Below are 12,945 nucleotides of genomic sequence, written 5' to 3' on the forward strand. Positions count from 1 at the left end.
GTTTCTTTCTTTGTTTTTTTTGTTTGAAAAAGTTTTTTTTATTGTTATCAAATATTTTAAATCTTATATATATATATATATATAATTGTTAAATAAAAATATAACAACCCGTTTCCGTTTTAATGAAGTTATTAGGGTGTAGAGTATGATGTCAATAGTTCAATCGCTATAAAATAAAACGTTTAGTCGTTAAAAATATATCTCTAGTGGTGGCATCCCGGAAATTCTTTTATTATTTATCTTTTCATGATATTTATTTTTAAAGTATATATTAATCTAATGGTTTTCAAGATCATAAAATTTGTAATTTTTTTAAGAATACAAAGTGCTTTAGAGTTTGTATTTCAAAATTTTCTAAGATAAAAATACGGGGTTGTTTCACAATTAAGTGGTGGTCAAACTTAATCAAGTCTTAGAAATTTGGGGCCTCTTAAAATGAGTTTCAATTTTCAGCTTATTTTTTTTTACAATCGAGTTGACCTTGGAGAGTTGTGTTTTAAATTTTAGTAAATGAAATTATGGTTTTGTAGTGGCTGAAAGACGGTGTGATGGTAGTCCGAAAAAATATGTAATCAAAGATGATTGCAAAGTATAGCTGAGGGAACAAAGTTGAAAAATGAAACCAAAAGAGACGATGAATGTTGGTTGTGTTTTGTTTTAGTAATACTAACGTGATATAAATATGAAGTTGTAATGTGACACAAATACAAATATACATTTACCATAATTTAAATACATAAAGTGACACAAATATGAAATCATAATAATTTTTATAAATCAATTACATCAGAATGTGATGAGTTTAAAAAATTAATAAATCAGAGTACGTCTTAACAAGTTATTATTTTTTATTAATAGAGTGCACGAAGTAGGTTTGGAATTGGATTGGCGCGGGTTCAATAACGACGAGAATACCAACTCACCACCCATCTCAGTACCAAAAATATTTCTTTCATACTAGGATGGCCACACCAAAGCTTCTAAATGTACGTGAGAGAGAGAGAGAGAGAGAGAGACAAGTGAGAAAGATTTTGATGGATTCAGATGGAATATGTTTGGAATGGGATTGGTGTGGGTTCGATAACGGTGATAATACCGCCCCACCCATCTTGATACCAAAAATATTTCTTTTATATTAGGATGGTCACGCCAAAACTCCCTAATATGCGTATGTGAGAAAGAGGGAGGGAGCGAGATTTTGATGGACTGAGATGGAATGTTAAGCAAAATATATTTTATTTTCAATATCAATAAAAATTTGAAATATTTAAATAAATATTGATACCTAGCTAGATCTACATGGTTATAGACCGTTGGGAGGCTATGCCTTCCAAACCCCACTTGTCCGATCTCCATTTTTACTTTATTAATTCCAAGATTCTAAATGTTTTTCCACCAGAAATTACGTATGTTTTAACTTTACAATTTATTGTTTTTATCAAAAAGATGCTTGTAACATAATAAAAGGTTGAAAAGAAAACAAAACTAGAGAAAACGTGTGAATAAATCTTATTTGTTTCTCTTTTTTTTTTCAAAAGATATGCTAGACAGAGAATAAAGGAATATATCATATAATTATTATTTTATCCATATTTTGTCTACTGATTTTATCTATGAATCTGTAAACATAGCCTGTTCTTGCAAATGCAAAATTTGAATTTACACACACATATAACAGTTTATATTCCATGCGATCACATTGAACTAAGGGATTTTTTGGTATAAAGTGAACAAGAGAATGAAATGAATCATAACAATTTCATTTTCTTCTTTGGTTAACATGTTAGAATGAAATAGATCATTACCTTGTGTTTGGTGGGCAAGAAAAAACGAATAAATGAAATAAAAATGACAACAATACCCTATGGTCCTACCTTAAATTAATATAAAGAAAACTATCAGAATAGTTTTTCCTTTGTAATGAGGGTGATGGTGCCGGTTGTGGTGGCGCTGAAGATGGTTTTGGGTGGTGGATATGGTGGTGGAGACGATGGTTGTGATGAAGGTGGTGGCGGCAATGACAATGGTGGTGGTGGTGGTGGTGGTGGAGACAATAACAAGGATGGTGGTGGTGGCAAGGAGGTGGCCGGTTGGTGGTGTCAATAAACTAGGGTGAATAGTTAATGGGATGAAAAAAAAAAGTATGGGGTGTGGAAGAATGATTTTGTGTTTTTTTTAATGGAATGCGGTTCCTTTTGTAATTCTTGTTTTTGAGAGAGAAGAGATGTGAAAAATGATTCATTTTTTTATTACCTAACTCAACCAATTACAAAGTATTATATACAAAGAAAAATTTAACTAACCTGCTAACTAACTCAAACAAAATACATAACAGATTAAAATACACTAACTACCTATGGCAAGGGTAATTATGTCAACACCCCCCTCAAGTTGGAGGTTGTAAAACACCCAACTTGGAAAGTATATGATGACGTTGTGGATGAGAAAGACTATTTGTTAATATGTCAGCAAGCTTATCGGTTGAAGGAGTATGCATCATCTTGTAGTTTCTCACGAACAAAATGACAATCAAGTTCGATATGCTTAGTACGCTCATGAAATACCGGGTTTTTGGCGATATGAATCGTTGCTTGGATATCACACTTTACAGGAATAGGTGAAACTTGTGGGACTTGAAAATCATGTAGCAAGCGTGTGAGCCATGTTAATTCAGTCGTAACTCTTCGAAGAGACCTGTACTCTACTTCTGCGGAACTAAGGGATATGGTAGTTTGTTTTTTGGATTTCCAAGAGATTGGACTACCACCTAGAGATATGTAATAGCCACTAACAGATCGTCGAATATTTGGACAAGAAGCCCAGTCAAAATCACAAAAAGCTGTGAGATCAAACTTGGCAGTATCATTAAAAAATAACCCTTGAGAATATGTACCATGGACATAAGCCAAAGTGTGTAAAGCAGCATCCCAGTGTGGCAAACGAGGATCTTGCATAATTGGCTTAAAAACTGGACTGCAAAAGATAAATCAGGTCTTGTGTAAGTTAGATAATTCAATTTTCCCACAAGACGTCTGTACTTCAGAGGATCAGAAAAGGGCAGCCCATCAGTAGTTTTAAGCTGTAAATTTGGAGGCAATGGACAAGAAACTGAAGTAGTAGTGACAGGGAGAAATTCAGACATCATATCTTTTGCAAATTTTCTTTGAGTCGTAATAAGACTATGTGAATATTGTAACACCTCAATACCAAGAAAATAATTGATAAGTCCCAAATCCTTGATTTTAAATGTTGAATCAAGAAAAGACTTCAAATTACTAATCTCGTCAGAATCATTACCAGCAAGCAAGATATTGTCAACGTAAACAGCCACATACACCACCGATTTTCCCATAGTTTTGAAAAATAGAGAATAATCGTTGGAAGACCGAACATAACCTCTTGATTTAAGGCCATTAGATAACTTGTCATACCATTGGCGAGATGCTTGTTTGAGACCATAAAGTGACTTTCTAAGACGGAGGCATTGAGAAGAGGAAATATTCATACCCGGAGGAGGTTGCATATAAATTTCTTCATCAAGATCCCCATGGAGAAACCTTATTCACATCCAATTGACAAAGTTGCCATTTCATTTTTGTTGCAATTGCAATAAGACTACGGATTGTAGTCATTTTAATAACATGGGAAAAAGTTTCTGTATAGTCAATGCCGGTTTTTTGAGTATCACCACGAACTACCAATCGAGCTTTACATCGTTCTACTGTTCCATCAGCATGATATTTCACTTTGTAAACCCATTTACATTAATAGGTTTCTTACCATGAGGAAGATCAACTATCTGCCAAGTACGATTAGCTTCTAAAGCCTGAAATTCTTTAAGCATTGCTTCCTGCCAAGCAGGATGTTTGGAAGCTTCTGTGTAAGAACTTGGTTCATGAATCGTATCAAGTGCATGAACAAGTTGTTGACTTTGTAATGGCACTTCATGAAAAGGGATAGAAAGAGTGGAGAAACAGAAATTAGTAAGAGTATGAAAGCAAGAGGAAGGCTGATTTTGAGAATCAGTAGATAGAGTGGATATATGATTGCACACAGAATCTGCCAAATACGGTGGAGGATGAGTAGATCTTGAGGATCGTCGATCAGGAGGATCAAAAGGAGGAATAAGTTGATCAGAAGAAGAAATAGAATGAAAAGGATTGATAGAAATTGGATTATGAGAATGAGAAATAGAAGAAGATGTGGAAGATGAAGAAAGATCAGTAGAGATATGAGAGGAAAGATCATCAAACAAATGATCAATAGGAGGAAATATGTAAGATGGATCAATATGTTTAAGAGACAGAAAGTGAGTTTTAAAAAAAATCACATCTTTTGAGACAAAAACAGAACGAGTATGAAGATTATAAAGCTTTTATCCCTTTTTGCCAAGGGGATAACCGATAAAAAGACATGGGATAGCATGAAGTTGAAACTTGTTTCTTCCTTGTTTAAGTGTGGAAGCATAACATAAACAACCAAAACATTTCAAATGCTTATAAGATGGTTGTTTACCGTTTAATGTCTCATAAGGAGTTTTCCCATCTAAAAGTTCAGTGGGAAACAAATTAATAAGATGAGTAGCTGTGAGAACACAATCTCCCCAAAAATTGAGTGGAAGATTGTATTGAAATAGCAAAGCACGAGCTGTTTCTAGTAAGTGTTTATATTTCCTCTCAACAAGTCCGTTTTGTTGAGGAACACCAACACAATTTGTCTGGTGAATTATGCCTTTACTTAAAAAATATTCAGCTTGTTTTGTACCAGAACCCAATTCAAAAGCATTATCAGATCGTATGCATTTAACTTTGGTATTGAATTGAGTATTAACCATTTCTATGAACCCTTGAAGGACAATAAAAGCATTACTTTTGGTAGATAAAAGATGAGTATTAACCATTTCTATGAACCCTTGAATTGAGTATTAACCATTTCTATGAACCCTATGTTCATTGTTGAAGTACCATTTGCCTGTGTCCCTGTTCTAAATGTCGTTGCTCATTCCTGACTCGGTTTCATGCTCTTATTTTTTTAGACAAACTAGTTTATGATACGACATAGGCAAGTTGGGCATGATCAACATCTATGCTACAACTTGAGAAGAGGTGTCAAGTATACATTTGCAGTCCTTATCAAAACTCGAAATATGATCAAATGAAAATATCTCAATGTGATAAAGCTTCTTCTTATACCTATGGATACAATTGGACATTTGGACCCATATATGATCGTATTTTCCCGATGAGATAAAAGAAAAATGTGTAATCAGTCTTTACAAAGGTATTGACCAAATTAGAAAGTATTAGTATTTGAATTAGGTTTCTTTAAGGTTTGTATCTAGTTTAGTTTATTTCATAAATATTAAAGGTTCCCTCCACATTGTAATTATCTAAATCTAAGATGTAGTCAATTACTTTTTTTAAAACAGTTATGAGTCATTAATAGGGACGGTAACATACTAACATATGTGCATTTGACACGTTTTGATAACCCTAGCCATATACGGCTTATACAACCATAATTGATACTTCTCAGTAACCCAATTACTTTACTAATTACTCATTAGTTTCACGAGTTTCCTTGTGTGTATCGAGATCCTCATTTATGATATTGTGTGGTTAAATATTACGCGTTAAGCTTAACCCCAAAATCATATTGAAATATTAAATACAATGGAATATATTTGGTCCTTTTTCTCCTTATAAATTCCTAAAACATTGTGTTCTTTTCTCCATCTCCGTTCTATGTTCTTCAGCATCTCCTCTGCAAATTCAACCTTCTACACCTAACCCCACATTTTAACTTCTCTTTAGCCAACATTCATGTTCAATTTAAGGTCTTTAATGTTTCGAATAAATGTCTCCAATTCTTAGTGAATTGTTTGTTTCTGGGTGGATCATCAATTCCACTTATTGGCGCTGTACTCATTTAGTTCAATCTTTCTCAGTTGTCTTCCTCTACTGGTTTTATTACATCTCATGATTCTTTCTTCTTCCTCTGTTTTTCCCATATATAAATTATCATATCAATCATTCAAATAATAAAATAAACCTTTATTACCATCTGGATTCCTCTTAGTTTCTCCAATCAATTTCTTAAAATCATCAATTTCAAAATAACTCTTATTCCTCTGTTTTCACATCAATTAATAAATCTCTCTAGATCTTTGCTTATACGTAATATTATATCTTGTAATCGATAAAATAGTCAAATTAAACCTTAATTACCATCTGGGATCTCGTTAATTTTTCCAATTTCTCACTCAAAATCATCAATTTCAACTTAATGTTACTTCCTCTGTTTTTGCATCTATAAATAAATTCCGCCAGATCTTTATTTATACACGATACCAGATCTTGTAATCGATTAAACAATCAAATTAAAGCTTAATTACCATCTGGGCTTCCGCTAATTTCCCTAAATTCTCTCTTAAAATCACCAATTTCAAGCTTTTTTTGCACTTTCATGGGTTCCACTAGTGGCACAACGACGTCGTCTAGTGATTCAGATCTTCAAGAAGAACTGAACATGAATAAAAGAAGAAGAATGATATCGAACAGGGAATCAGCAAGGCGGTCAAGAATGAGGAAGCAAAAGCACCTGAACGATCTCATGACTCAGCTGAGTCAACTCAGGAACGAGAATAACCGAGTCATGGCTAGTATCAGCATGACCACACAGCATTGTATGAACATGGAGGCTGAGAACTCTGTGCTGAGAGCTCAGGTGGCAGAGCTCAGTCACCGGCTGCAGTCTATCAACGAGATCATGGCCTTTACGCAACAAGCTGTTGGTGCCGGAGGTGGGTTTTCCGGTGAGCTGTACGGCGGTGGTGGCGACGAGTTTATGAATAACTCACTGAGTTGTGTTTATGCTTGCCAACCTATTTTGGCTTCTGCTGACATGATTATGTACTGAAATTGTCACTTTTCAAAAAATTACGGTTGCTATGGAAAATAACATTATTATTATTATTATTATTATTATTATTATTATTATTATTATTATTATTATTATTATTATTATTCACTGGTATCCCGAGTTTGTTTTTATTAATTGCTGAAGTTGTATCGTTTGTGGAAACAATTTCCTCTTGTATTGATGTACATGAAGTTTCAACTACATCACTTGTGGTATTTGCAGGGCTTTAGATTGTCGTTTAAAAGGATCAAAAGGCATCTCACCAGTTCATTTCCATGGTTTGAATAGTTTACTTGTTTTACTTATAATTAAGTTTATTTTAATAAACTTGAATTTGAATCAATTTGTTAATTCTAGTTTGAATTCATTTATAAAAGCAAAAATTAAACCGAAGAGTTTTTATTATAAAGATAGTTAGAAGCAACCTATTAAGAGCTTATATAGGGCGATTTGTGAAGGGCAACCCACATGATCTGCTTGACGAACGTTAGCGACGGAGACATCGTAAATTGGTCCAAGGGAACCACGGAGAAAGTTTACTTTGAAGTGCTTGTTGTCACTTTATTAATAAGGTTACCTTTAGAAATGCGAAAACTTACTTGAAATGACAAGTCCTAGTTTAGATTAGTGCGGAATTGCCCGCTTTCACGTAAACAGGAATCCTTTGTGCTCCTCCTGATTTATCGAACGAGTTAAATTACATCAAGAAGATCATGATAGAGAGATGATTTTCAGCCCATTCTTCATCCAGATAATCCACATAAATATAGTTTCCTTTCTCTCTCTATTATCTTGTCATTAAATGTGAATAAGTTGTTAAAAGTCTTATTGCTTCGAGCTTTTCATGTGAACCACAAAAACTTAAAATAACAAAAAAAAAAAATTGATAAACGTATTTAATTAAAAAGATAGAACAACCAATGGATTTTGCATTCAAGTTGATTTATCAAAAGAGTTTAGCTACTGTTTTTTGGAAGGAAAGAGAGCATAAATAAGAGGGAACAAAGATGATGAAATCACTTGTCATGCCTTTTTCTTATTTATCGAGTGTTTTAAGAACATGTGGCCAGCTATGCTAGTTTGAATGGTTCACATGAGGGCTAGGAAAAGGTGTCCTTTTCTTGGTTCGGATTAGTGGGCGATTAATTGTGTTTTAAATTTAATCTTAAGGTAGTTAAAGTTGTCCCGATGGTGTTAGACATGGATTATATGCTTTAGAGAATATTTTAGGACTTTATTTTAACAAAAAAATTAAAAGAATATATATCTTCTTTTTTATAAAATTTGCAACAATAGACTCTAGCTTAACTATTTTATTTTATTTATTTGTTATTTTTAACAACAAATTTATTATAACCCACTAGCAAGATGCAAGGAGACAAAATCAACAACCAAGTTATAACAAAGAGATGTCTCATAATAAACTTTTTAAACTTCGATATGTTTTTAATCCACACATACCCCCAACGACTTTCCAGAGAATGGACCAAATCATTTATCCTTCACCAAATACACCAAAACGATACGATACGAGAATAATGTCATGTTTCACCTTACCCTTATGGTTTATGATGCCTGAAGTTGCAAGAATTGTGAATTAAAAGAAGATCCCGCCCATAATGACCATAAATAGAGAGAGAGAGAAAGAGAGGTAGGTTGGGGAAGGGGGGGGGGGGATCTTATACCAGTTACTCACAATTTGCAAAAGTAAGCCGCTGAAGAAACATGACGTAAACAAATGCTCGCCACAAGCGTAGACAACCGATTCATTTTTGCTTTCCAAAAATAAAAGTTTAGTTTGATAGGAATCCAATTATACTTAATAACAAATGGAATTGTAACATTTTAGAAGTCAAGCAAGAGCCATTTCATAGAAAACACTTACAAATTACCGAACAATTGCTTCTAGACCTAGTCCATCTATTAGGAGAAAAAGAAAAAATGAGCTTGTTGTAACAATGAGATGCAATTAGAAAGAGCTTTGGAGCTTGTGGGGACGCAACTGCATTTTTCCTTCTACACTTCCAAACTACATTATCATAAATTCTATCGTAATAATCTCGAACTAGGCGAACTTTATCTTTTTCATTAGCAAAAAGAGTGGAAAATAACCCTTCAAATGGGTATTATCCCTCATATCGATCTCACTTTTAACTTGGTGATCGAGATTAAGATTCAAAGTGGGTAGATGATCAATAGTTCGATCCTTGAACTTAACGGGTTTTATGGTGACTTAACGGGTTTTATCTCACCACACTGCCGTGCCTTCGTGCGAGTGTTCGCCGAGCGTCGGCCCTAGGTGAGGGTTTTCCTCGGTTCGGAGGTGAATGAATCCCGATGCAGTGAATTTTACCAGTAACCGATTTAAAAGATTTGTTGTCCGTATAATTTTATTCTTTCACTAAATTCTAATCCCTAACGGCTAAACTTACTTTTACATAGCTTGATGTAACGGCCCATATACATTCTAACTAGATCGTCAGCCCAAGTTTTGAAAACCCAAAATCATAAATCATAGTATCATACAATCACATCACCGAATTTACAATCATACCCTCTATTTGACAAGTACCAGTAAATCTCAAAAGGGTATTTTGGGAACTCTAAATATACAAACACCGCCACAAAGCCCTATATATACCCCATCTGTTGGTATTAAAGGTCACCATATTCGAAATTTCACGCCTCTTATTAAACCCCTTGCAAGTTGATCGTATCTTAGTCTTCATTCAATCATCTAATCGTAGCCGTTAATACTCCATCAAAGGTCAATTAATTTGATATTGTTACTTGAGCTTAAAGAACCCTAAATTGCTAAAATCGAACTCTTGAATAAACTCAATGAATGAATTTATTAACGTTCAATTTGTTTAAAACAGTAAGGGTATATTATTAATGGCTGATCAAGTTGATCTCTCTATGCACCCGTCCGGAATTGTTCCGACACTTCAGTAAGTAGTTTTCTTATTACCTTTAACATTATATATAGAAAACCTAGTTTTTCAAATCGTTTCATTAATGTTTTCATAATAACTTATCATGTTTTGTGAGTGCTTGATTTGTTTCTTCAGAATCTGTTATATTATTAGTTATTTTTGGGGATTTATGTGGCCTTATTAGTCCCAGGGTTGGTGGATGTCTGGGAAGTAAAAAATTTGTCGTTCAATAAACACGATATAAGTATGGACTTTAATGAATATCCACTTTAAAATTTCGGTGTATTTTGTACGAACGAGAATCTTGCAACTTTGAATACTTATTGCAAGCTAGATCTGAAAGAGATTTATTCATGCACAAAAAGGACACTAAAGTGTAATATATGCCTACACACACACACACACATAATAGGCATAGAAAGTTAAAAAAAAATTATAATGTAATAGAAATATAAATCTATTAATCTGCATTCTTCAATACTGTAATATTATTAGTTTTGCACTTGTAAATTTTGATGTACTTGTTTTCTTGATACTTGTAGGAATGTTGTGTCTACTGTCAATCTGGATTGTACCCTTGATCTAAAGGAAATTGCATTGCATGCTCGCAATGCGGAATACAATCCAAAGGTATTCTATAATAGTGTATAGAAAAATGCTTCCTTTATAAACTGGATTTCATGGATTTGTTATATTTATTATTCAGCGATTCGCTGCAATAATAATGAGAATTCGAGAACCCAAGACAACAGCTCTAATTTTTCGCACTGGGAAAATGGTGAGTCTGGTTTAGCATTGTATGAGTATATCACTAAGGAATAGGAACAAACATGTCTTGACCATTTTGACCTTACTGCTGCAGGTATGTACCGGAGCCAAGAGTGAACATCAGTCCAAACTGGCCGCTCGCAAGGTTCCTTCTTTTTATTAAATTTGTCTCGCACTTTTAGTCTTAGAATTAAATAAACTGAGAATGGAAGCTATTTAGTTTCATCAAATCATCACCATTGTATTTTGTTCTAATTGTGCGATTGCTGGTTCTACAGTTTGCTCGGATTATTCAAAAACTTGGATTCCCAGCCAAGTTTAAGGTAACTTTTCTCTCGTAAATTCCATCATTATTCTTATTAATGTATGCTTTATATTCATTTAACCCGACCTGTTGTGTTTTGTAGGATTTCAAAATTCAGAATATTGTTGGTTCATGTGATGTAAAGTTTCCCATTAGGCTTGAAGGACTGGCTAATGATCACGGTGCCTTTTCAACTGTGAGTTAACAATCTTCTACTAGAGTTGGCAACATCGTCAAAACGGGTCTGTGTTGAAACGAGTCAGACTAGGTTGAGTTGACTCGTTAGCACTTTTCGCCTGTTTTTAAAACAAATAATAATTATTGACTTATTGTGCTAGTTTTGACCAAATATCATACTTGTGCATTTCTCAGTAGTTCAACAATTAAAATCTTAGAATAAAAAGCTTTAGAATGTTGCATAAAAATAGGCTTTCGTTTGACTTTCAGCCTGACCCGTTAAAACACAACCCGTGATTATAAATAGGCTGAAAAAGCCACCTCTATGTTAGTATAATTATTTGTTATTTGTTCTTTCTGTTTCTTCATACAGTATGAACCCGAATTATTCCCTGGTCTTGTATATCGAATGAAACAACCAAAAATCGTTCTTCTGATATTTGTTTCGGGGAAAATTGTTCTCACGGGAGCCAAGGTGTGTTGATATTTTCACTTCCTTTAAGCTTTTATTCTTAAACAGTTCTTTTTATCTATTTTTGTTCTGATTTTAACTCTATAATTGACCGTTTTCAGGCCAGAGATGAAACTTCTGCTGCATTCGAGAACATATATCCTGTCCTTACTCAATTTAGGAAAAAAGTTACAATGGTATGTCCTCATCATATCAACATATATTTTGTAACTTGACTTTATTTTTGACCAATATGTGTAAAATTAGAGAAGCAATGATGCAGAAAAATATCATGGAAACATGAGATGACTAGTTCGTGCCTCAAATTACGTGACAATTTGTTGTTTAGTGTGCAGATTCATGAGAGCTGATATACATGAAATTGTGGTGGACATCGACGTGAGAAATGAAGTCTAATGCGAACATCTTTTTGGCCATACATTGATAGATATTGATTTTGGATCAAATAGTTTTGAAGATTATAGTTTAGAGATTATAAAATTAATCCTTTTGGCTGTGCATTGATTTTTGTTAACGAGATCCACATCTTCTGTCCTTTACCATTTGATAATTTGGGCGTTGTGTGTATTCCATGCTAGAACAAAACACACTGAAGACGATTTTCAATTTTTTTCAACAAAAAGTTGAATGTGTATATTAAAGTTTTGTTATTTCTACTCAAGCTACGTATAGTTTCTCATTCTTAGTTTGTTAATAAACAAGAGTATTATCTTATTGTTATCTAATTTTCTTATTCAATTGTTATTTCTACTCAAGCTACATATAGTTTCTCAATTACATTAATGAAAGAGTTGGGTTGGATGTTTGGGTTGGGTAAAATATGGGCAGAATGAGTTGGCCGTTAATATGCATTCACCCCAAAAGTTTAAGGACAAGTTGCCTTCAAATTTAAGGGCACACGTCGTCTAAAGGAGATGTCTCTGTTTGCATTCTACAACATTCTATATAGATTTGACCCGGGTCGGCCTTGTATACAATTTATGGCGATGCGTAGATTAAAATAAGCACGTTGTAATGGTGCATTCAAAATATTATAAAACTACTTACATTAAAAGTTATAAGCGAAAAACAAAATAATATGAGTAGAATAGATTATGTTAATATAATATACATAAACCCAAAGTTATGGAAATCAAGTCCTGACAACTTTTAACTTTGTGGACAAACGTTTTTTTTGTCTAGCCACTTTCAAAAATCACGTCGTCTCGCCAATGTTTGAAAAAAAAATCCTTTGACTCGTCAATTTCTAATGACCCATCCTTACAGAATGAGGTATTTGGTTCATTTGTCCTGGTCTTGACTCATGGTCCTTCCATATAGGATAACCATTGGACAATGCATAGGGGCGTTTTCCCCACCCAAAACGC

General features: G+C 33.7%; 2 protein-coding genes across 2 annotated transcripts; one reads left to right on the top strand and one right to left on the bottom strand.

The window, feature by feature from the left end:
- Nucleotides 1–3,742: 3,742 nt before the first annotated feature.
- On the bottom strand, nt 3,743–4,900 carry LOC143567510 (uncharacterized). Its single transcript, XM_077053915.1, has 2 exons — nt 4,516–4,900; nt 3,743–4,332 (listed from the first exon to the last, which is right to left on the bottom strand). The coding sequence occupies exons 1-2, from the start codon at nt 4,898–4,900 to the stop codon at nt 3,743–3,745; spliced, it is 975 nt and encodes a 324-aa protein (XP_076910030.1).
- Nucleotides 4,901–6,465: 1,565 nt separating this feature from the next.
- Nucleotides 6,466–11,974, top strand: LOC143567511 (TATA-box-binding protein-like). The gene is made up of 9 exons (XM_077053916.1): nt 6,466–6,911; nt 9,801–9,872; nt 10,400–10,487; nt 10,564–10,635; nt 10,720–10,770; nt 10,904–10,948; nt 11,033–11,125; nt 11,480–11,585; nt 11,925–11,974. Exons 1-9 carry the CDS (start codon nt 6,466–6,468, stop codon nt 11,972–11,974), a joined length of 1,023 nt encoding a protein of 340 aa, XP_076910031.1.
- Nucleotides 11,975–12,945: the final 971 nt, after the last annotated feature.

The sequence above is a fragment of the Bidens hawaiensis genome, unplaced genomic scaffold (genome assembly GCF_021521415.1).
Source record: "Bidens hawaiensis isolate Kalapana, Puna unplaced genomic scaffold, B.hawaiensis_p1.1 tig00023415_1, whole genome shotgun sequence".
NCBI lineage: Eukaryota > Viridiplantae > Streptophyta > Magnoliopsida > Asterales > Asteraceae > Bidens > Bidens hawaiensis.